This window comes from Bos mutus, chromosome 4 (assembly GCF_027580195.1).
Source record: "Bos mutus isolate GX-2022 chromosome 4, NWIPB_WYAK_1.1, whole genome shotgun sequence".
NCBI classification, from domain to species: domain Eukaryota; kingdom Metazoa; phylum Chordata; class Mammalia; order Artiodactyla; family Bovidae; genus Bos; species Bos mutus.
Window position 1 is genome coordinate 62,514,362 of NC_091620.1, and position 26,262 is coordinate 62,540,623.

Consider the following 26,262-nt stretch of genomic DNA (forward strand, 5'->3'; position numbering starts at 1 on the left):
TATGGAGGTATACAATGGAATAGTACACAACAGTGAAAACAAGTCACGTGTTATAACGTGGACTAATCTTGTAAATACTGGCAGATGCAGTTATGCTAGAATATATACAGAATTACATTATTCCACAGGTGTACCTCTTTTTATTGTACTTTGCTGTACTGTGCTTCACAGATGCTGTGTTTTCCATAAATTGAAACCCTCCATTGAGTCAGTCTATTGGGATCATTTTTTTCAACAGCATTTGCTCACTTCATGCTCTGTGCACTTTGTTAATTCTCACAATATTTTACACTTTTTCATTACTGTATTTGTCATGGTGATCTGTGATCAGTGGTCTTTGATGTTACTATTATAACTGATGTGGCATTTTTTTAGGAATAAAGTTCACATACACTTTTTTAAGACAACGCTATTACGTACTTAATACACTATAGTATAATGTGAACATCACTTTTACATACACTGGGACATCAACTAATCCGTGTGACTTGCTTTATTGTGGTAGTCTGAAGCTGAACTTGCACCATCTCCAGGATATGCCTTGTAAAGTTTAAAACCACGTAAACTAAACTGACTTGTTTAAAGAGACATATATAGGTAATAAACAAAGCAAGAGAATGGGCACCATAAAAGCTATGACACGGGAGGGAGCGGCACACGAGGCCAGCAGGGTGCTACTGCCAATATGCCGTTTCTGAGCGGCGGTAAACAGGGTTTTATTTTCCAATTATTTATGACATTAAACTTTTGTTTTGAGATTACAAACGTTAACTCACAAAGAAGTCTGAGAGTCCTGATGAACTGAAAGTTAAAAAGTCAACAAAACCTCTTGGAAACAGAAAGTAGAACAGTGGTTGCCAGATGCTGGGGGATGGGGGAAAAGGGAAATTGCTGCTCAATGGATATTGGACAACAATGTGCATACAGCTAATACCACTGTACTATACATTTAAAACCGGTTATGATGGTGACTTGTGTGTATTTTTGATCACAATTTTTTAAAAATTCATGCTTACCCTTTAAATGTTAGTAATATGAAGACATTTTACAAGTAAACAAAATAAAATACAGTAAATACAGACAAATAATAACCTAGGGAAATACTTCCAACATATATTTCAGATGAATTATCAATATATCTCAAATACTGATGAAAACTATACAAAGAATATAATCAGTGCATTCACCAAAAAGTGAGTTAATATACGAAAACATACCATCTTCACTAGCACTCAGCAAATGCCAAAAAAAGCCAACCCTACTGTGACCACTTTTGGCCTAGTATCTGGAAATTTTAAAATAATATACAGCACTCTGTGTTGAGAATTCTGGGAAAATGGTTATTCCCAAGAACAGTTATCTCCTCCAGACAGGGCATAAATTGATACATGCCACTGCTGATCCATGAGTCACTATTACTGATTATATGATGGTGAAATTATTCTAAGGAGACAGTTAAAGAAGTGCATAAAGAATACTGTGTAGAAATGTTTATCAATAAATTATTTTCCATTGGTCCCAGATTGTGATCTTTAGTTACTATCCACCACTGTAAAGAATCAGGAGTCATAGGAGAAATGGTCGGTTTCAGGTCTGGGGCAAGATTGCACAAGTGAGTCTGGACTACCCAGAGAGCAAGGAAGGCTTGTTAAAGCAGCTGGGCTGGCCGGCTGTCAATTCACTCTCCTTACTGGAGGGATGTCCTTGGGGAACAGGAAAGAAAGCAGGTGACTGAGGTCTTATCTTCTTGTCAATTAAAGCTTCAATACAGACTAACTGCTAAGAGGAAGAGATGGTATCTATGGAATGCCCTTCGCAGAAGTCCCCAGCTACAAGATTGCTTACAGTAAATAAACCCAGAGTCCCTCAGGCATGCTTCACTAGAGAATGTCCCAGAGCAGTTTGACAACTCTCTGGAGTATAAATTGGAATGTTTCACAATTTAAATTTTATGATTCAAATGTGCCTTCTGTATGAGGAACTCTGTGAACTTCCCTTAGAGACTCTGTCTCCAGATCTGAATTATTAGTGATACGGGAAGGAAGGACATGGAGGACAAAACTTGAGGTCTCAGATATCTCTCTGCTTCACCCCAGCCTCTTGACTGCCTAAAAGTTGTCAGTAAAGTTTGACACTGATTCCTATGCTTGATTTGACAACTGGCCTGTGTATTAGCTCAGTGACAAAGACAACTTGGATACTGTCAAAAGGACTGAGGAGCCAACCTGAAAATGCTTTCAATGGGCAAAATGGAACCATGTGAAAAGTAATGAGTAATAATTGCTGTGGATTCAAACAAAACAAATATGTTTAAATCCATGATGCTAAACAAAACTATCAAAATAAAACCCTCTTTGGTCACATTTATAGGGTGTTGTAAGTACTCTTGCCTGGAGAATCCCATGGACGGAGGAGCCTGGTGGGCTGCAGTCCATGGGGTCGCTAAGAGTCGGACACAACTGAGCGACTTCACTTTCACTTTTCACTTTCCTGCATTGGAGAAGGAAATGGCCTCCCACTCCAGTGTTCTAGCCTAGAGAATCCCAGGGATGGGGGAGCCTGGTGGGCTGCTGTCTATGGGTTTGCACAGAGTCGGACAGGACTGAAGTGACTTAGTAGTAGTAGTAGTAGTAGTGGGTGCTAAGTCGCTTCAGTCATGTCCAACTCTCTATGACCCTAAGGACTGTAGCCCACCAGGCTCCTCTGTCCACGGGATTCTCCAAGCAAGAATACTGGAGCGGGTTGCCATGCCCTCCTCCAGGGGATCTTCCTGATCCAGGGATTGAATCCACATCTCTTATGTCCTCTGCATTGACAAGCAGGTTCTTAACCACTGGTGCCACCTGGGAAGCCCTTATAGGGTGTTAGGAAACCAAATTATTATTTTGAAAATTGGTAAATCAAAGGAAAGAAAAAAGTATTAGACTTCCTTTCCCATACCTTAGGGTAATCAGATTGTCGATGAAGGGATGTTTCTCTTTATAGAAGTATTCTAATCAATAAATGAAGAAAGTGATAAAATATCACCCTTTTGTAACCTCTACTAGATTCCTGGACAGGGGCAATGATCAGTGCTGCTTGCCAACCACAGCATATAACACCTGAGAAGTAGTCTTGCAAAAAATAAAAGACAAAAAGACATTTTATCAAGCTTTTAGATCTAGCTGTCAATTTACCAAAAAATATAGGAACAAAGAAACATATTAAGTGATCTCACTGATTCATAGTCTGCAAAATCCAGACTCAAGGAAACACTTCAGGATAAACAACCTGATTTCTTCAACAAAAAAGCTGCAAGGAAAAAAATAATTTGGGGGAACCTATAGATCAAATGAGATCTAGGAGGTATTTCAACCAATGTGAATATGTGGCCCTTATCTGGGTCCAGGTTCAAAAAATAGATGACAAAAACAAACAAAAACCTATAAAATGAATTAGAGAATTGTGAATAAATTGGATATTTTATGGTCAAGGAATTACTGTTAAAATTTTTAGATGGAAAACGTAAAGACAATAATGGTACTGTATTTATGTTTCTGGTAAATACACAGACTGAAATATTCTTATATAGTGTCTAGGACTGATTTCCAAACAATCCAGTGTAAAAGGGAATGGAGGGAGGTGTAGACACAAAATCGGCCTTTTTGATAACTGTTGAAGTAAAATAATGGGTAACTAGGTTTATTATATCTTGTCTCTATTTTTACATGACATAACTTTAGTTTTAAAAAGGAGACTGGCTGCTGTGTACAGGAGTGGCTGCAGCAGGGGGAGGCCAGAAAGGCAGAAGCAGGTAACCTCTTAGAAACTACTCAGAAATCAGGCACTAGATATATGGCAAAAACCACCACAATGTCCAAGAGTAATTAGCCTCCAATTAAAATAAATTAAAAAAAGAAATCAGGCACTGAATGTATGGCAAAAACCACCACAATGTCCAAGAGTAATTAGCCTCCAATTAAAATAAATTAAAAAAAGAAATCAGGCACTGGATGTATGGCAAAAACCACCACAATGTCCAAGAGTAATTAGCCTCCAATTAAAATAAATTAAAAAAAGAAATCAGGCACTGGATGTATGGCAAAGACCACCACAATGTCCAAGAGTAATTAGCCTCCAATTAAAATAAATTAAAAAAAGATTTTTTTTTTTTTGCCAGTCCAGGTTCAATGCACGATGCTGGATGCTTGGGACTGGTGCACTGGGACGACCCAGAGGGATGGTATGGGGAGGGAGGAGGGAGGAGGGTTCAGGATGGATTTTCTTTTAAAAATTTAAAATAAATAAAAATTGAAAAAAAAAAAATTAAAAAAAGAAATCAGGCACTGGATGTATGGCAAAGACCACCACAATGTCCAAGAGTAATTAGCCTCCAATTAAAATAAATTAAAAAAAGAAATCAGGCACTGGATGTATGGCAAAAACCACAATGTCCAAAAGTAATTAGCCTCCAATTAAATAAATTTAAAAAAGAAATCAGGCACCACTGGATGTATGGCAAAACCACCACAATGTCCAAAAGTAATTAGCCTCCAATTAAAATAAATAAATTTAAAAAAGAAATCAGGAACTGGATGTATAGCAAAACCACCACAATGTCCAAAAGTAATTAGCCTCCAATTAAAACAAATAAATTTAAAAAAGAAATCAGGCACTGGATGTATGGCAAAAACCACCACAATGTCCTAAAGTAATTAGCCTCCAATTAAAATAAATAAATTAAAAAGAGAAATCAGGCACTGGATGTATGGGAAAACCCACCATAATATCCTAAAGTAATTAGCCTCCAATTAAAATAAATAAATTAAAAAAAGAAATCAGGCACTGGCTGTATGGCAAAACCACCACAATGTCCTAAAGTAATTAGCCTCCAATTAAAATAAATAAAAAGAGAAATCAGGCACTGGATGTATGGGAAAACCCACCATAATATCCTAAAGTAATTAGCCTCCAATTAAAATAAATTAAATTTTAAAAAGAAATCAGGCAGTAGATGGCGCTATCAGAAGGGAGATGAGCAGGGCTCAGATGCTGGGTAATTTGGAAAGTACCTAGAGCCACACAACTTTCTGATGGATCTGATGTGAAGTATGATAACATTCTCTCTCAGTGGGTAAAGAATTCACCTGCAGTGCAGGAGACACAGGTGGGTTTGATCCCTGGTGGAGGAAAATGACAACCCATTCCAGTATTCTTGAAAAATCCCAAGGACAGAGGAGCCTGGAGGGCCACAGTCCCTGAGGTCACAGTCAGATACAGCTGAGAGACTATGCACACACATGATAATATTGGGGCTTCCCAGGTGGCACTAGAGGTAAAGAACCCTCCTGTCAATGCAGGAGTCATAGGAGATGCAAGTTTGATCCCTGGGTGGGGAAGATCCCCTGGAGGAGAACATGGCAACCTATTTCAGTATTCATGCCTGGAGAATCCCATGGACAGAAGAGCCTGGCAGGCTATAGTACATAGGATCACAAAGAGTCAGATACGACTGAAGCGACTTAGCGTAGCACACAGCACATAAGAATACTGTCATTATCTTTAAGGCTTAGAAATACCATTATTTGTACACTCTATTTTATAGCTTTTTCACCATGTTTAAAATGTTTTAAATAAGCTTATTTTTAATCAAAAATATTTTCTTTTAAAAACAATTATTGAGGAAACAGTAGTTCAAAGAGGCTTATCATCTTTGAAAGAATGGGATAATATGTTCAATAATGTTCTGGGGTTATGATTTACAGAATAAAGGCCCATTATCTCATCTGAAATCTTTGCTGCCAGATGTTTCAGAACTCAGAATTTTTCTGACTTCAGAAAGGTAACATAGCACATATAGTATATTACACCATCCTCAGGCAGGGTCTAAAGATGTTTCCTTTAATCAAATGTGTTAATATTTCTGTAGTAAAGTATATGAGTAGTCATACTAAGTGAGATAAAGATCATAAATGGTCTTAGATTGGGTTAGGTATATTAACTGAATTTTGGAGCCAAACTTATAAACACATCTTTTGGTATTCAGAATCTTTTAGAGTTTGGTAAGGTCCAAAAGGAATTTTAACTCACTGTGGCACATATGTCTTGAGTGCCCCCATCATCAGGACCTTCTCACTGGCAATTAAAGCAGGAAATCAACAACACTAATAGAAGGTGGGGATATGCCAGGCAGCGGGAATAAGAGAAAGACACGAGGTTGTCAGAAGTGGGCTGTGTTCAGGAACAAAACAGCCCAGTTGGATTTGTTCTGTTTGACAGAGTCTAAGATTGCATATTCTAATAAAGTAGGCAACTGCTGTTTGAAAGGCTGTGTTTAGTAACTCTCCCTTAATCACTATCAGCATGCTGCTTTTTATTAGCAGGCTGTGTGAGTGTGTGTATAATATTTCTAAGGTTAGGAACACTGGTAAGACTTCACAGAATTTACCTCTCTGGGTAGTAAGTAGCTGGCAAGGCTCTCTGAATCATTAATACAGCAAGGATGACTAAGAACATTCCTGTGGTTTGGGCCCATGCCATTCAGCAGGAAGCAAAACATTAAGACTTTCTGAGCAATGAACTCGGCAGCCTCTTCCACAGGAGGCCACAGGGTCCATCACGGAAGCGACCAACTCTGTGGACCTCTGATTCAGACTTGACAAGAACATACCCACACTGGTGTAATCTGCTGAATGGAGTGCAGTTTGTTAAGAGAGCTGTATGAATTTTTTAGCCTTGCAAAATGAAAATGCCATTAAACCCCTAGCGTGATTGAACAGAATAAACTGAGGGTCATTTCAATGCTTAGAGACTGCAGGTAGGACAAGCCATTCTTGGAAGACAATTTGGGTGGGATCTGCTCTTACGGATTCACTGACAGCTTGGGCTTGTTACCTAAAAAAGGAAGGGGCTACATTACATCTTCACAATTGGCACATTTTTCCATCAGGACTGTGGCAAGGGCTGGCCCCTGACATAATGGATATGCCAGGGGTGGGAGGGGGGATTCTTGGGGGCATAGGTCTGTGGCTGACAGCAAGGGGCTGGGGCCTTGATAACTGTTGGGGAGGGGTTCTCACTCCAGACATGGCTGCCTTCCACAAATGCTCTCTCCCTTCCCACAGCAGGGGGAATGTTTTACAATCGAAGGCTCTTCGGTTCTGCAAGGAGATCCAACCAGTCCCTCCTAAAGGAAATCAGTCCTGAATATTCATTGGAAGGACTGATGTTAAAGCTGAAATTCCAGTAGTTTGGCCACCTGATGGGAAGAAGTGACTCATCAGAAAAGACCCTGATGCTCAGAAAGATTGAAGGTGGGAGAAGAAGGGGACACAGAGGATGAGATGTTTGGATGCATCACCGACTCAACGGATGTGAGTTTGAGTAAATTCTGGGAATTGGTGATGGACAGGGAGGCCTGGCATGCTGCAGTCCACGGGGTCACAAGGAGTCAGACACGACTGAGCGACTGAGCTGAACTGAACTGCTCTTTGGTTGCTGTGATTTCCACATTCTCAATGACACCCACTGACCGCTCCACTGGTGCTCAGGGAGAACAGCACAGGGGCATCCTTCTACTGTGAACTGTTACAGCATGGACCTACTGTGTTTCAGATACTGTGCTGGGCTTGACACTGGCCTCACACTGCTTATAAGGCAAGAAGAAAAAAACATACCTAGCTTTGGAGTCAGAAAAATCTGGGTTTGAGTTTATCCTTTTTCAGTATCTTGCTACGGGATCTGTGGCAAAGGCTTTTAACCTCTTGTCAAAACTTGTGAAAAGAAGGGTAAGAATATGTACCTTGGACATGGAGAAATGAAAACCACAGCACACTGTTGGTGGGTATGTAAATTGGTTCAGTCACCTTAGAAAATAGGATGGAAGTGCCTCAAAAAACTAAAAACAGAATTACCATGTAATCCAGCAATCCTATTCCTGGCTATATGGTGAAAAAAAAAGAAAATACTAATTCAAAAAGATACACGCACCTCAATGTTCGTAGCAGCATTCTGTACAATAGCCAAGATATGCAAACAACCCAAGTGCCCATCCACAGATAAATGGATAGAGAAGATAGAGGTGAGGTATATAATTGCGTATATATACGCACACATACACACAATGGAATATTACTCAGCCATAGAAAAGAATTAAGTCGTATTATTTGCAACAATGTAGATGAACCTAGAGGGTATTATACTTAGTGAAATAAGTCAAAGAAAGATAAACACTCTTTGTTATCACTTACATGTGAAATCTAAAAATAAAGAAATGCAAATAACAAAACAAAAATGAATACATACCTTGTAGCTTTGACATGGTGATCAAATAAGATAATGTAGATAACTTTCTTCCACTGAAGATAAACAGTGAAGGTCTCATAGCTAGATTGGTTAGGGGAGCTGGAATTCCAGTTTCTCTAACTCAAGGGCCTGAGGCGTTGACAGGCTGCATTCAGAGCTAGACAGGCTGCATTCAGAGCTATTTTGGAGGGATCACTCGGGCTGGCTGGGCTAGGCCAATGGGTCCCTTTCCAGCTTTCATCATAGCAGTCAACATCACAAACTTCACTAAATTACTAGGAGTGTTTCCAGGGACTTGGAGTCCAAAGCAGAAGCAGTGAATACATGGCCTGACTCCAGGTGAACAACTGTGCTGAGCAAGTATCAATACTTGAGAGTAAGCTCTGATCCTTACCACTTCACGCTTCTCCACTTCAAACCAGCGGGAGATTCCAGGTAAACTCTGCACCAAGTATAGTGATGTTCTTTCCACCCAGAGACTCTATGAAATACAAAACAAATTAATTTGTTACCAAGTTCCCAAGTTACCTTCTTTCCAGTTACTGAGCAATGACTAATGTTTGCCATTCAATTTTACCAAGTTTTCAGTCTTTGTCAGCTTTTCTTTAGTATTCATTCCAGTGCTTCAGCAATCTCCTTGCACTCAGGAAGCTATCTCAGTAAGACATGCTGAAGCTTACGTTAATTTCATTGTATATAATCTGAAACTTTTTTCTGTGCAGAATACATGATATACTTCAGACAATAATCTTAAAAATGTAAAAACAAGTCATCACATTCTTTCCTTTTTCTCTAAATTTCTAATTTAAAGTTTCTCCACTCCTCAAGGGGGTCTAGCCATTTTTACTTGGAATGGAATATAGTATCAGCTAATCATCATGAGGTTAGACAGAATCCTCAAGAAGGAAAGGGCTTTAGGAATCTCATAGCCTAATCTTTCTGTATTAAAGATGAAAGACATTAGCCCTCCAAAAGGCATGTGTACTGTGCTTAGTCTTGTCTGACTCCTTGTGACCCTATGGGCTGTAGCCCATCAGGCACCTCTGTCCACGGGGATTCTCCAGGCAAGAATACTGAAGTGGGTAGCCTATTTTCCAGGGGATTTTCCTGACCCACAAATCGAACCAGGGTCTCCTGCATTACAGGCAGATTCTTTACCAGCTGAGCTACCAGGGAAGCCCAAGGGGCATGTGACCTGCTCAAAGCTACATTCTCATCACCTGTACTGCCAGCCCCAGGACCCCTGCACTAGAATGTCTGACTCCCCCATGGCTACAGTTACTGTGCCATGTGCACTGCTGTGATCCAGGAGGATCTGTACTTGGAGCTGGGCCTCCCTCTGGCCAGGATGAGCACCTCCATGACATGTGAAATCACAGGTGCCTTTGGTAAGAGCTGCTGTTGACAATGGGTCTCTCTTTCGTCAACAGGCTTCTGCATTTCTGCCTCATGTTTCCTGGTTAAACAAAGCGTATTCCTACGTGTAGTAAACCTGACAAAGTTCCTGAAACTCTGCCATTCAACAACAACAACAAATCGAAGGATTTCTCTGTGCCAGCCAAGATCTAATGAGATGAATATGGCAGCAGCCCTGTGACAGGACGCCAGAGCACTCTGCTGGTGACGAGGGGTGAAGCAGATCAAGAAGGGCTGAGGGGGCTTCCCTGGCGTCTCAGTGGAAAAGAATCTGCCTGCCAATGCAGGAGACATAGGTTCGATCCCTGATCCGGGAAGATGCCACATGCTGAGGAGCAACTTATCACATGTGCGACAACGATTCAGCCTGTGTTCCAGAGCTGGGGAACCCCAACTACTGAGCCCACATGCTCTAGACTGTATTCTGCAACAAGAGAAGCCACCGCAATGAGAAGCCTGAGCACCGCAACTAGAGAGTAGCCCCGCTTGCTGCAATTAGAGAAAAGCCTGAGTGGCAATGAAGACCCAGCACAGGTTTTAAAAAGAAGAAAGGCTCAGGGAGAAGAGAGAGGAACAGTCCAGGTGCTGGGGGAAAACAGGAGGAAGCAGGCACACAAGGCATCCTGTGGGAGGAGGATTGTGCTTCACTGAGGAGGTGACACGTGAGCGGAATTTTGAAGAGTGAGTAGGAGTTTGCCAGGCGGAGAGCGGGGGAGGCGGTGCAGGCAGCAGGAAGCAGAGACGCAAGCGGCTTGTGAAAGGGCATGGCAGGAGATGAAGGGAGGGCTCCGTGCTGCCAGAGCTGATAGAGTGGGTGAGTGGGCTGCAGCAGAGATGAGGCTTCTGGAAGGGCAGTTTGGAGACAGATGCTGAGGGCTGTGAGCACAGGAAAAAGGAGCCAGATTTACTATTTTTTTTAAGGAGGGTTGCTATACCATTGATAAATATTTAAAGTGATGGCCAAAAGGAAATGTGGTGCGGCAGAAAAAGCAATGGAGAAGGCATCAGAAAATGTGCATCTAGTGCAGGGTCTGGGGCATTGAGAATGCCATTCTGAGCAAGTCACCTGCCTGATTCTGGGCGACCTTGGACTTTCTATCTACTGGAAACTTGCAATGAAAACTATATTATACACTAATGATCTTTAATCAGTTTTGGAAGGCAGAAAGAAAAATCATCCAGAGGGATTAGAAAATGGTCATGGACCTTTTCAGTAACATCATAGCGTTATTTTCCAGTGGTTTCCTGGCCTTGATGTTTAACCCATCAATGTCCTTGACCAAAGGACTGTGCTTTGCTCGGTCTCATCATAACACTGCAAAACTACCCAGCTTTCCCTCTGATAACTTGGCTGTGAGCGATTCTGGAGTTACTGTGAGGAGCACCAGGGACTGAAACTTAGGCAGGAGTGACAAGCGAGTTCACATCAATCACAGCTGATAGCATTAGAAGAACATTTCCCAGCTTCCCTGATAGCTCACTTGGTAAAGAATCCACCTGCAATGCAGGAGACCCCGGTTCAATTCCGGGGTCAGGAAGATCCCCTGGAGAAGGGATAGGCTACCCACTCCAGTATTTTGGGGTTTTCCTGGTGGCTCAGCTGGTAAAGAATCCACCTGCAATGTGGGAGACCTGGGTTCAATCCCTGGGTTGGGAAGATCCCCTGGAGAAGGGAAAGACTACCCACTCTAGTATTCTGGCCTGGAGAATTCCATGGACTGTATACTCCGTGGGGTCACAAAGAGTCAGACATGCTGAGAGACTTTCACTTCACTGCGATGAAAGAAGCTAAGCCCAGTCACCCAGGATCCTACATTCATTTTACATTTTTTTTGCTTGGAGGGAGATACTGGGGGTCTGTATGGTCTCACTTTGTCACTGTTATCAAGGAAAGGGCAGATTATAATTTATCTGTGGAACAATTTCACCCTTTTCCCCCAGTAGGGCTGTGAGAAACCTTGCTCTTTCTGGCTGAGAGAGAACGAGCAAGGCTTATCAGAACTGAGGATGGAAAACTCAAGCCATGCAAAGAATCTATGGTTGGTCCTCTCAGATGTCTGAGTTACACATCATTCTATCGAGAAAAAGCAGCAGAAGACAGCATGGTCTCTCTCACTGGGCCAGGAGCCTCCCCAGTGGTTCTATCTCAGAATCACCTGTTCCTTCAGTATCCTTTACTCATGCCAGTCTCCCGTATCTGAGAATAAATACCTGAGGTTCCCACAGTTGGTTCAACATGAATGAATGGAGGACTGAGCTGAACCCTGAGATCTCAAAAACTGGACAGAGGACCACTGCCATTAGAGTCATCATAAACTTCAGGGCCTCCTCTGTGACCCAATGAGTCAGAATTCCCAGGCCAACAAATCTGCTTGGTTAGAAAACAACTCATGTCACCCTGATAAGCGGTAGAGTTTAAGAATAATTAGACCACCTTTTGGTTTTATCACCTGTGTCTTGAGTAAATACTTAACAAGCATCTTGATATAAAAAAATATTTGAGGAAACCATGTATCATAAGAATTGCTCAGTACCTTGAATTCATTCTCTTTATCTTTCGTGCCTTTGTGAAACGGTCTGTCGTAGCGGAATTTCCAGATGTGATTCACTTTATAAAAACTTTTGATGTTGTCTGGAACACCTTCTCTCTGAAGGACCTCCTGGCTTTCTGGGATGGGAGTCACGGCGTATATCTGCAAATCTAGGATTCAAGAGTCAAGGAGGGAACCTGATTTGGCAGACTCCCTGGGGCATGTGGCTTGACCTGAGCTATGGCAGAAAGAAAGGGATGGTGAACAAGCGAGTGTTTCTACTGGGGTAAAGTCAAAACTGCCAAGAAGGTACCAAGAACTCAGTTCATAGCAAATCACTTCTCAAACTACAAGCCTTAAAATAGCTTCACATAGGTCATTTTGACAAAGTACCAGTTTGAAATTTCTATTTCCTGTGAATTCATTTATCATAGATTTTTTTGGGGAGTGGGGGTAGGTTTGAATGGCTTGGATCCTAGGTACTAAGGATTGTATTAATTTTAACCCTTGTTTATGAGGCTTTTCTCTTTTATCTTTAGTGCATGTATGGTCCTTTTAAAATGTGTTTGTAAAATAATGTATAAACACCTATACAACCAAAGACAGCAACCAGTACTGATAGTAACTCATATGTTCCCTGTCTCTAGCCTTTGCACATTTGAGGTATCCACTCTCCCAAACCTTGTATTGCATAAGCAGAGTGTTTAGTTATAGTTGGTATTTTTGAAAACTACATTAAAGAGGTATTATATTTACTTATAAATTTACCATCTTTTCTTCTCATTCAAAGAAAGATAGCAAAATCTTTTCCCTTAAGTAATTGCTTGCTTCTGGTACATTTAAGTTTCTACTTTGGAATGGTATCCGTAATTTTCAGGGTGGAATTTCTGATCTTCTTTAAGATTGTCAATTTCAGGAAGAAAGAACAATTCATAAAGGAGTCCTGGAGTGAAGTTTCTTTGTCTCTAATGCCTGTGTAATTTCAGTTGAGTTGTTTATGTTTGCACAATGGGAGTGTCGATTACACGACAATTGTTAAATGCTATCCGGAATGCCATGGTTAAGAGTCCCTGAAAGATATAGGGCTACCTCTTCCTCTTCCCTTTCATCCAGAATAAAAATATCAAAGGAAAAGTGGGTAAGTGATATATGCCAGTAAACATAATGCTATCATTTCCTTGAACTGAAGTAGTTTCTACAGGGTGTGTGTGTGCGTGTGCGCACATGGGCATACTCAGTTGCATCTGACTCTTTGAGACCCCATGGACTGTAACCCAATAGGCTCCTCAGTCCATGGAATTCCCTGGGCAAGAATACTTGAGTGGGTTGCCATTTCTTTCTCCAAGGGATCTTCCCGATTCAGGGATTGAACCCACATCTCATGCAGTGGCAGGTGGATTCTTTACCATTGAGCCACCTGGGAAGCCCATTTCTACAGGGGATGCCAGAGGAAAATTATTCTAGGGGAAATCCTTAAAAAGGAGCTTTTAAAGCAGGGTTGAGATATAGAAAAGCTGTAACTAAAAGGAAAAAAATAATTCTCTTAACAGAATCCTTACGGGGTTTCTTTTCAACTGACATTATAAGAATATCTAGCATAATTCTGTTTGGAAGGAGCGAAGCTAAAATTAAGATGATGAGAAAGAAGGAGAATGAGAACAGGGCTACTGACAAGGGGCCAGTGCCTGAAGCACCTGCACAGAAACACTCTGCAGCCAAAGGCCAGCAGGACCTAGTCAGAATCTGGCCTTTCTAGGTGTGGATACACTGAGCTTCTGCCTGGAAGATGGTCTCGTCGGGTTGGTTGGCATGCTGCATGGCGATGGCGTGGGGGAACTCGTTCAGCATTCTCTGCTGGAAGGCCTCCAGTCTTTCGTAGTCATGCCCTCGACACACAAACTCTTTATTCTGGAGGTAAAATCAGAAAAAGAAACATTAGGACTGTGTAATTGAGTGCAATCACTACAGAGAGAAGCCAAAATATGCAACTCTGGCAGTAACTAAGCATAGGCCCAACATCAATAGAATATAACCAAAAAAACCCACACTGGAACAGTCTAGAGAATTTGTACGAATATTAAAAATACAGGGCAAAGGTCAGAAGCATCACTCTCTATTGCTTCTAGTAAGTTCCACAGCATGCCTCACTCTTCCAGGTTCACCTGCATGAGGTGCAAAGGAGTGTCTGATTCTCAGAGCACCAAAGTACAAAACAAAGCAACCGTGTTCCCTCCAAATGTTAGTGAACACATGTTACAGAGTATTTTAAAAACTGTATAACGAAGTTAAGTGGGCAAATTCTCAATTTGGAAGAAAGCAAAGTAAGCACAATCCCTAAAAATACATTTTATGCATTCTTTCTATAAAGGTCACAGAGATCGGTCTTAACCCTTTCACACCTAGATCCTTCCATGGAGAGGAAGGCCAAGCCGCCTGCATGCCAGCTCTCAGCAGGGCTGCTGCTGCAAGCATCCCTGCCACCCCTGACTCTGCTCAGCGTCCTGTAGCCAGGACCTCTGTTAACTGACTAAAGCCAACATTGGGGATTTTTAAGGCCTTGCTAAATGTTGGACAAATTTTTGTCTGTTTCTGGTTTGGTTTTACAATACATGTAAATATTCTGTTAGTTAGGACTCTCTCATTCAGGTAAAAACGGTGAAGGTTATCCTTGATGGAGGCCACAGAGCTGGCAGAATGGGGACCTTCTCAACAAGTACCTTCACGATCTGGTTATCGATATGGAACAACTGTTCCTGACAGTTTATAGTGAAAGTATTAGTCACTCAGTCATGTCCTACTCTATGCGACCCCATGGACTGTAGCCCGCCAGCCTCCTGTATTCTCATCTGGAATTCTTTAGGTGAGACTACAGAAATGGGTAGCCATTCCCTTCCCAGGGGGTATTCCTGGCCCAGGGATCGAACTCAAATCCAGTGCAGGTGGATTCTTGACTGTCATGAGCCACCAGGGAAGTTTAATGATAGTCTAATGATAATGAAATTATAACTGTTAAGCACAGCCAGCACATACCTTATTTAACCCAAAGAAACTTGAGAGGGTGTCCCCCGCCCCCATTTTGTAGCTGGGAACTGAGGATCAAGATCATTACATACTTTGTCCACATGTATGAGATTTAAGCTCAGGTCTGAGTCCAAGGCCTTAGCTCCCACTGTTCTGAACGTGGCCTGGTACGTAGAAAAACTCCTAAGAGCTACAGAGACCAAGAAAGATTGCGGGATAAGATGCCCTGAGGATCTTTAAGGAGTAAAGTGCTTCGTGGTCTGGGGAGTTAAGTCCCAATGATCTCAGCAGTTCTCAGCTCTGGGAGGTTTCTGTGATTGCACCAAATGCAGTGAGGAAGCACTCTGGGCCAGAGTGAGGAAGTTAGAAACCACTCTGGGAAAGGGGCTCAGGGTTGCAGCTGAGAAAAAGCAGCTGCAGGCAGAGGAACCAAGCAGCAGAACTGAGCTCTGAGAACCTGCCACAATGCCCCACAAGTCACTCAATAAACCAATAAACCCCTGAGAAACACAAGCTCAGACAGACTCCTTAGGAATCAGGATTGCCCTCCCCACAAACAATCCTATATTTAAAATTTCTTGATTGAAGTCATACCTTCTGGTGCTTTGTTATTTATTTTGCTCAAAATATATTCAACAAGGACCTACTGTATAGCAAAGGGAACTCTACTCACTACTCTGTAATAACCTATATGGGAAGAAAATCTAAAAAAGAATAGATACATGTATCAGTTCAGTTCAGTTGCTCAGTCATGTCCGACTCTTTGCGACCCCATGGACTGCAGCACGCCAGGCCTCCCTGTCCATCACCAACTCCCGGAGTTTACTCAAACTCATGTCCATTGAGTCAGTGATGCCATCCAACATCTCATCCTCTGTCGTCTCCTTCTCCTCCCGCCTTCAATCTTACCCATTTCAGGGTCTTTTCAAAACAGTCAGCTCTTTACATCAGGTGGCCAAAGTATTAGAGTTTTAGCTTCAACATCAGTCCTTCCAATGAACACCCAGGACTGATCTCCTTTAGGATGGACTGGTTGGATCTCCTTGCAGTCCAAGAGACTCTCAAGAGTCTTCTCCAACACCACAGTTCAAAAGCATCAATTCTTTGGTGCTTAGCTTTCTTTATAGTCCAACTCAAAGAAAGACTGGCCAAAGAGGCCTTGTGATTGCCAGCCTCATCCATACATGACTACTGGAAAACCATAGCTTTGACTAGACAGATTGTTGGCAAAGTAAAGTCTCTGCTTTTTAATACGCTGTCTAGGTTAGCCATAGCTTTTCTTCCAAGGAGAAAGCATCTTTTAATTTCATGGCTGCAATCACCATCTGCAGTGATTTTGGAGCTCCCCAAAATAAAGTCTGTCACTGTTTCCATTGTTTCCCCATCTATTTGCCATGAAGTGATGGGACCAGATGCCATGATCTTTGTTTTCTGAATGCTGAGTTTTAAGTCAACTTTTTGATTCCCTTGTTTCACTTTCATCAAGAGGTTCTTTAGTTCTTTGCTTTCTGCCATAAGGGTGGTGTCATCTGCATATCTGAGGTTATTGATATTTCTCCCAGCAATCTTGATTCCTAGTTGTGCTTCCTCCAGCCCAGCGTTTCTCATGATGTACTCTGCATAGAAGTTAAATAAGCAGGGTGACAATATACAGCCTTGATGTACGCCTTTTCCTATTTGGAACCAGTCTGTTTTTCCATGTCTAGTTCTAACTGTTGCTTCCTGACCTGCATGCAGATTTCTCAAGAGGCAGGTCAGGTTGTCTGGTATTCCTATCTCTTTCAGAATTTTCCACAGTTTGTTGTGATCCACACAGTCAAAGGCTTTGGCATAGTCAATAAAGCAGAAGTAGATGTTTTTCTGCCATTTATGGGGTCACACAGAGTCGGACATGACTGAAGTGACTTAGCAGCAGATGTTTTTCTGGAACTCTTGTGCTTTTTTGATGATCCAGCAGATGTTGGCAATTTGATCTCTGCTTCCTCTGCCTTTTCTAAATCCAGCTTGAACATCTGGATGTTCATGGTTCACATACTGTTGAAGCCTGGCTTGGAGAATTTTGAACATTACTTTACTAGCATGTGAAATGAGTGCAATTGTGCGGTAGTTTGAGCATTCTTTGGCATTGCCTTTCTTTGGGATTGGAATGAAAACTGACCTTTTCCAGTCCTGTGGCCACCACTGAGTTTTCCAAATTTGCTGGCATATTGAGTGCAACACTTTCACAGCATCATCTTTCAGGATTTGAAACAGCTCAACTGGAATTCCATCACCTCCACTAGTTTTGTTTGTAGTGATGCTTCTTAATGCCCACTTGACTTTGCATTCCAGGATGTCTGGCTATAGGTGAGTGATCACATCATTGTGATTATCTGGCTTGTGTAGATCTTTTTTGCATAGTTCTTCTGTGTATTCTTGCCACCTCTTCTTAATATCTTCTGTTTCAGTTAGGCCCATACCATTTCTTTCCTTTATTTAGCCCATCTTTGCATGAAATATTCCCTTGGTATCTCTAATTTTCTTGAAGAGATCTCTGCTGCTGCTGCTGCTAAGTCACTTCAGTCGTGTCTGACTCTGTGCGACCCCATAGACAGGCAGCCCACTAGGCTCTGCCGTCCCTGGGATTCTCCAGGCAAGAACACTGGAGTGGGTTGCCATTTCCTTCTCTAATGCATGAAAGTAAAAAGTAAAAGTGAAGTCAGTCAGTCGTGTCCGACTCTTAGCAACCCCATGGACTGCAGCCTACCAGGCTCCTCTGTCCATGGGATTTTCCAGGCAAGAGTACTGGAGTGGTGTAAAGAGATCTCTAGTCTTTCACATTCCATTGTTTTCCTCTATTTCTTTGCACTGATCACTGAGGAAGGCTTTCTTATCTCTCCTTGCTATTCTTTGAAACTCTGCATTCAAATGGGTATATCTTTCCTTTTCTCCTTTGCCTTTCACTTCTCTTCTTTTCTCAGCTATTTGTAAGGCCTCTTCAGACAACCATCTTGCCTTTTTGCATTTCTTTTTCTTGGGGATGGTCTTGATCACTGCCTCCTGTACAATGTCACGAACCTCTGTCCATAGTTCTTCAAGCACTCTGTCTATCAGATCTAATCCCTTGAATCTATTTCTCACTTCCATTGTATAACCATAAGGGATTTGATTTAGGTCATACCTGAATGGTCTAGTGGTTTTTCCTTACTTTCTTCAATTTAAGTCTGAATTTGGCAATAAGGAGTTCATGATCTGAGCCACAGATACATGTATACATGTAACTGAGTTGCTTTGCTGTATACCTGAAACTAACACAACATTGTAAATCAACTATACTCAATATAAAATTAAAAAATTTAAATATAAATTTCCTTGATAAAATAATACATATCTTCTTGCATATTACTGAAGTCCCCAAATAAGTATCTGAAAACTGAAACAGTTCTAAAGCAATGCTCATATGTCACAACAGTTTGTAAAATTAGGGGAATGCCTCTAAGTGTAAGGTCATTCAAAGGTAGTAAGAAATAATTTTGGAATAAACATAAATTTGGGGACTAATATTTGAGTTATGGAGAAATAAAAAGGAGATAAGCTTTCTTTCCATCAATTATTTTTTAAAACCATAGTTTTGAGATATAGTTCACAAGCCATAAAATTTACCCTTTTATAGTATGCAATTCAGTTGTTTTTGGTATATTCACAGAGTTGTGCAACTATCAGCATTATATAATTTCAGATTATTTTCATTACTGCAAAAAGAAATTTGTACCCATTAGCAGTCACTCCCCAGCTCCCTCTCCCCTTGGCACCTGGCTAATCTACTTTCGGTTTCCATGGATTTACCTATTCTGGACATTTCATATAAATGGAATTACATAACATGTGGCTGTTTGTAACTGGCTTCTTTCACTTAACATAATATTATCAAGCTTCACTCATTTTGTAGCCTTATCAGTACTTCATTCCTTTCTTATTGCTGAATATTCTATTGTATAGCTATGCCATATTTTGTGTATCCATTCATCAGTAGATGGGCATTTGGACTGTTTCTACTTTTAGGCAATTGTGCATAATGCTGCTGTGCATACTCATGTACATGTCTTTGTGTAGCTCTGGATGCTGGGAAAGATTGAGGTCAAGAGGAGAAGGGGGCAACAGACAATGAGATGGTTGTATGACATCACTGACTCAACAGACATGGGTTTGAACAAACTTTAGGAGTTGGTGAAGGACAGGGAAGCATAGCATGCTGCAGTCCATGGGGTCACAAACAGTTGGACAGGACTTAGTGACTGAACAACAATTTGTTAATAGTTAATTTTTAAAATTGTCTTTCTTTAAAAAGGAAATATATACCTATGGGATAAAAAATTCCCAAATAGTATAAGCATAGAATAAAAAGTAAATATCTTTCCCATTCTTGACCTCAATCATCCTCCTCAGACAAATCACTATTCAAAGATATTTTATGCATTTAAACACTGTCGATAAAGAACTCATTTTCCATAAGGGTAAAAAAAGCTACCTCAATAACACAAACATATCAATTTATTTGAGCTTTATGCTTGGGGCTGGTGAACTGGGATGACCCAGAGGGATGGTATGGGGAGGGAGGAGGGAGGAGGTTAATTTTAAAATTATAAAAAAATAAAAAATAAAAATAAAAAATAAAATAAAAATTCTCTGGAAATTGATCACACAGTGAAAGGAAATTTTTAAAGTTGATATTTGTTTTTAAATCAAAGAACAGACTAGATAGAACCTGATCTCTTAAAAAGTCTAGTCCTGTGATTCCAAAGGGTGCAGTGCCATTTAGAAACCAATAGAGGGTGACGCTTCTCTTTCATTTAGAAGGAAATGCCATTTATTTCTAGAAAAGCTGTTTTCAAAAGAAAGATGATATATTTATTGGTCTATTCCAATTGATAGATTAACAAAATTCATTTTATTAGCTGATACATCTCCTAATTTGCCAAATTTCCTTTAAAAATATGGCTCCTAAACTACTTCTGACTTTTAAAAATCTTTACACTTTTAATTACCACTAATCACACATACGTGATAGAGTTCTAGGGTACTTTATAATACACTTGTTAGCTGAATTCAGAATTTGATCAGGGCTACAATACAACTTTTATGGGCTGCTTTCTCTATTAAAAATATTAAAAATCATACTGTATGACTCATTTGGTATAAAGACAAATAATATCAATAATAACCTAATGTACAATATACACAATTAAATAACAATCTAGTGTAGAGTATACACTATGGGATTCCCTGATGGCTCAACAGATAAAGAATCTGTCTGCAATGCAGGAGATGCAGGTTCAATCCCTGGGTTGAGAAGATCTCCTGGAGGAGGATATGGCAACCTACTCCAGTATTCTTGTCTGAAAAATTCCATGGACAGAGGAGCCTGGCAGGCTACAGTCCATGGGGTCGCAAACAATCGGGCATGACAGTGTGCACTCACACCCATAATATACACTATAATATGTATTTTAACATTTTAAAATATGTTAACATATGTTAAAATATGTTTAACATATGTTAAAATATGTATTTTAACCTGAAAGTTCACTGTTTTCTTCTGATTTTTAAAAGAAAACAGTTTTATGAACCATCTAAGAATATTATGGTCCCTAAGCACTGTATCTACTGTGCATAATGGATCAGGTAGCCCACTCCATAAAACAGAATCATTGCATTATTTTGAGCCAAGAGAGGAAGGGGTGGTCTGCAGCATGAGAATCATGTCTGGGCCCTACTGTGGGGTCTCCAGCCCTCTGCGCTGCTCACAGCTCCAGAATGTCCCTCCTTCCCCTCAGAACTTGGACCCAGACCCTGCACTCTGCAGGAGGTGGCTGATGACAGCCCAGGACCAGTGTGTCCACTTTCAAGACACAGTCTTTCAAATTCAGCAAGTGTTCTGAATTTGCCACTAGTTTTGATTTGGAATCAAGCTTTCCTCTGTCTGCAGGCAGGTCCATCTGCAGAGCCGACAATGTATGTGGATCCTCCTTAACCCAGCAAAGAGATTTTATACCTAGGTCTGTAGTACCCAAATTCATGGTTATTTCAATCAGTTAGATGACTGATTTGTTATTTGAGCATTTGTTTTATGCGATACTAAGTGAATCTTTGACATACATACATACACACACACATACACACACATATATCTTCATTCTGAAAGGCAGATACATTAACGATTATTAAAGAAGCAAAGAAGTCAAATGTTTCTCCTCTCTGTCCTCCTTCAAGTACCCCCTTCCTGTATCTATTCATAGGTAGCAACAGCTGCTACTGCTGCTAAATCACTTCAGTCCTATCTGACTCTGTGTGACCCCATAGATGGCAGCCCACCAGGCTCCCCCGTCCCTGGGATTCTCCAGGCAAGAACACTGGAGTGGGTTGCCATTTCCTTCTCCAATGCATGAAAGTGAAAAGGGAAAGTGAAGTCGCTCAGTCGTGTCCAACCCTCAGCAATCCCATGGACTGCAGCCTTCTAGGCTCCTCTGTCCATGGGATTTTCCAGGCAAGAGTACTGGAGTGGGGTGCCATTGCCTTCTCTGACCAACAGCTAAAGGAAGATATTTAAGATTGAAAGTTTGTAATGAATTCACTCAATGTTACAAATTATTCCTGTCACTCCTCTTTAGTTGCTGGAAAAGGTGTATTCTCGTCCTTATCAATGCTTTTGAAAGTGAAAGTGAAGTCGCTCAGTGTGTCCAACTCTTTGCGACCCCATGGACTGTAGCCTCCCAGGCTCCTCTGTCCATGGGATTTTCCAGGCAATAGTCCTGGAACGGATTGCCATTTCTTTCTCCAGGGGTCTTCCCAACCCAGGGATCGAACCCAGGTCTCCCGCATTGTAGGCAGACGCTTTACCGTCTGAGCCAGCATACTGGCGGAGCTTTTAGGTGAGTATAAATGAGATGTTACAAACTGAAATGTTACGTAAGTTATTTCAGCACATAAGAGACTTGGCCAAATGAGAACAATGGTAAGAATGGAGTCAAATATTTTATTATCTGGTAGGTACCTTTCTCGAAAATTTCCCTTTGTAGAAATAGTTTCTACTAGCAATAAGTTGAATGTCTTTGCTGGGTGGCATTTGTCTTTTCAAAGTCAGGTAGGACAAACAATGGTCCTCTGGAGCCTGGAGGCAGAGTTTCCACAAGATGTGAAACTGTCGTGTTTTCTGCGGTCTGCAACTCCCAGGCCCTATAGCGCCCGCCATTTTTCTCTGAGACTCACTCTATGGAAATTGCCCGCTGAACAGAAGTAATGCTACCAATTATACAAGGGAAACAACTGTAATTGTCAAAGATTGCTCCTCAAATATAATAAGCTTTGACATGTAGGAAGAAAATTCAACTGATTGTTTGAAAACTTGGGAAATTATTCAAAACAAGGCATTCTATATGAGTATGATGTTTGCAAACTAAAGTTAAAAGAGAATCTCATGATGTTATTACCTGCCTTAAAAGGAAAATATGTCATTCGTATCTTAGTTTGCTTGATTGGGGTATCTATATTGGAAGCATGAAAGCAAATCAAGTAGTATATTACTTACTCTTAAGAAAAATGGAAACTTTTTCCCATAAAATCCAACTCGGAAGAACTCTGGTTCAAGACGTTGCTGGTCCATAATTTTGTCATACAAAGAGGCCTCCATCATCTAGCAAAGAACAGGGGGCGTTTTAATCATTTTATCTCATCTTTTAGCTCTACCACTTTATAGAAGAGGCTATTTCTTCTATTAAAAAAAAGAGAATGTCACTTTAGTTCCATTTGCAGAAAAGAAGGTTGACTCCTTTTCTATGCTTTAAGGCAGAGATCAGCAAACTTACTCTGTAAATGGCCAGACAATAAATATTTCAGACCTTACAAGTCACCTAATCCCTGTCATAACTACTCAATTCTTTGAGGTCCATAGGCTTCAGTTTCCTGACCTCTGCTTTAAAGGATCGAGTATATTACTACATGTTCTCACCAGAGGAAATGATTTCTATGCACATAGTCTATCAAAATATTTTCTTCATAATAAAAATTAACATGAACTCTTAGAGGCAAAATCTTTCTGGAGAATTCTTGTACTCACCTGAGCATTCAGTTCTCCTAGGTCATGGTAATTCAGGACATCTGGAAGATGTAACCTTGTACAGGTTGAACGGGGATAAACCAACAAACCAAACGGGGCCCATAGTGCAAGTGTTGTGGGGGCTGAAGGCTGTTAAGTGTGTCTTTGATGAGGTTGGAAGCATGAAGTACATAAAGATTATGGTTTTCCATTCATGGTATTATCATCCCCAGGGTTTCCAGAGAAAGACTAATATTGCAATTGAAAATATCTCCCCTTTCTCCGCCCCCAGTAACAGCACCCAAAAGAGCACTTGGCATGAAGTGCAAAGCTTTGAGTTTATAAAAATCTTAGTGACTATGGCACCCAAGGGCCCTCACAGGTAAACACTGTAACCTCGCTTCTGTTTCAGGGACAGGATGCAAAGAGAAGCACAGGGACATTTTTATATGAAACTGCAGTGCCTGCCAAAACCAGTGTGATGGGCTGAAGTTAAAACAAGGCCTTTTCTCTTTGGTTTTCCTGTTAGGAGAAATATCGATGAACTCCTGACATGAAATAGTACACCCAAAGTACAGGGCTGGCTCCTGCCAGAGGAAGAAGTTACTTGTGGTATAAGGGATACTGGGTTGTTAAAGGTTTATGAGTATTATCTCTTATATTACTACCTTGGAATAAAAAGGCAATATCATAATTTTTAAAAATATATATGTATGTGCATGTGTATATATAATCTGATGATCCTGTTTTAGAAGCCCTGAAGAGCTTAAATGTAACAAGATGATACAAAATGTTTGACCTGACAAGAATAAGGACGTGGAGTACCAGAGGGACTTGCTTGAACCTTCAAGAAGAAAAGGTATTGAATTGGCCAAAGTTCATTTGGGTTTTTGTATGATGCTTCACAAAAACCCAAGCGAACTTTTTGGCTACCTCAATATAAAAGATTTGGTTTAGGGACACAGAATATTAAACTCCTTGAGCTCTTGGGTACTAAGACCTTGGTTTCAGTTTTAGCAAATAAAAACATTTCTGAAGCTAAAAAGATTTGATACCTTCAGAAGTTAGCCCCCAAATCTTTCAAAATGCGTCAGCTAGCCATTTCTCCTATTTTACTGCACAGATTATGGGACTAAGAATGGAATATTACTGAGATTTGTGTGTGAGTGACAAGCTCTTCCAACAAAAAGTATTAATCCTGGGTTAAATGTTATATTTCAGATGTAGTGTTTAGAATAGATCAACAGCTTACGTTTTGCATATTAATCAAAAGCATCACACAGGTCAACATGCTATTTCTCTGGATAAATAGAGGAGTATGCTTCAGAGGAAAGGTATCTTTCAAAAGCTTTCTACAAGACACATCAAGACGATCACAAAGTTGACTTCCTAGCACCATGTGGGGAAGTTAATCTAAAAAAGGATTCCATAACCTGATTAGGATGCATGCAGGTACCTTACCCTCATCTTGCTCAGGTTTCTGTAATCATAGTAACTCTCGTACTGCTCTGCAATCTTCCGGCACAAGATGATGCCATTCTCCCAACACTGTGGACAAATGAATAACATAAATGTTAACAATCTCACGGCATTTACTAATTTCCACCCAGAGGTCAAGAGGGGACCGCTCTCAGATGATCAAGCCTTACTTCTTAAACTTTAAAACCTACCCTTAATAGTACCACTGCAATTTTAAGCATGAAAATAGCATGTAATTAACAAGTTCATTATTTAAAATATTTAGAGAGTTGAAAGTGATAACCTACAAATCATTAACATATGGTGCAAAAACAACATTTCCTGGTATCATCTCAAAACTATTATCCTGAAGATGTGGTGCACACACACACATATACATTAGAATATTAGTCAACCATCAAAAAGAATGAAATAATGCCATTTGTAGCAACATGGGTGAACCTAAAGACTATCACGCTAAGTGAAGTAAGTCAAGGAAAGACAAACACCATATGATATCACTTTATATGGAATCTAAAATACAACCCATATCAACACATCTATGAGACAAAAACATACTCACAGACATGGAAAACATGTGGTTGCCAAGCAGGGGTGGGGAAGGAATGGATGGATGGATTGGGAGTTTGGGATTAACAGATGCAAACTAGTACATATAGGATGAATAAACAACAAGGTCCTATTGTGTGACACAGGGAACTATATCCGACATCCCGTGACAAACTGAAATGGACAAGAACATGAAAAAGAACATATATATGTACAGATGAGTCACTTCGCTGCACGGAAGAAATTAACACAACATTGTAAATCACTACACTTCAATAAAATGAAAAAAAATAAAGTAATAATTTATAGTTAAAAAATAGACAAAACGATCATGCTGAAATAACTGCAATTCCACAATGGCCAAGGAGATGGATGAGCAGCCCCTCGGGGCTGGGATATGTGGAACTGCCACTGACCCCTAAGGTCCAATTATCCACAGCTGGCTCAGTGGATTCCTTGTTGGCCCAAGCATACTTGTAAACTCCAAGGGTCTAAGCCAGCTGGTTACTCTCAGCAGAAATGTAAAACTTCTTTGATCTAGCTCAGGTGTCTGCAAATTTTCCCACCAAACAGTAAATGCTTTAGGTGTTGTGGGCCATACAACCTTTGTCACCACTGCCATTAAACTATGAAAACATCCGCAGACACGCATGAGCTTGGCTGTGTTACAATAAAACTTTATTGACAACTGAAATATGAATTTCATATAATTTTCACAGGCCAAATACCATTCTTCTTTTTAGTTCTTTTCAGCATTTAAAAATGTAAAAGTGAGTCTTAGTTTGTGGGCTGAACTGAAACAGGCAGTGAGCTGTTTGACCCATGGGCCATAGTCTCCAAGTCCTCATAAAGCACAGACTCCTGGGAATGGGCCAAGAGAGGTTCTGTAACAGCTTATCTTACAGGTGGAAA

At 40.7% G+C, this 26,262-nt stretch overlaps 1 protein-coding gene across 2 annotated transcripts in view; it reads right to left on the reverse strand.

The window, feature by feature from the left end:
• DOCK4 (dedicator of cytokinesis 4) overlaps positions 1-26,262 on the reverse strand; it is a 479,395-nt gene that overhangs the window by 23,083 nt on the left and 430,050 nt on the right. For both annotated transcript variants that reach the window (XM_070369554.1, XM_070369552.1), the window contains exons 37-41: positions 24,784-24,870; positions 22,816-22,920; positions 13,997-14,138; positions 12,234-12,400; positions 8,678-8,764 (exon numbers count right to left, since the gene is read on the reverse strand). In XM_070369554.1, the coding sequence (XP_070225655.1) occupies positions 8,678-8,764; positions 12,234-12,400; positions 13,997-14,138; positions 22,816-22,920; positions 24,784-24,870 (588 nt within the window). The remainder of the gene's footprint in view (positions 1-8,677; positions 8,765-12,233; positions 12,401-13,996; positions 14,139-22,815; positions 22,921-24,783; positions 24,871-26,262) is intronic.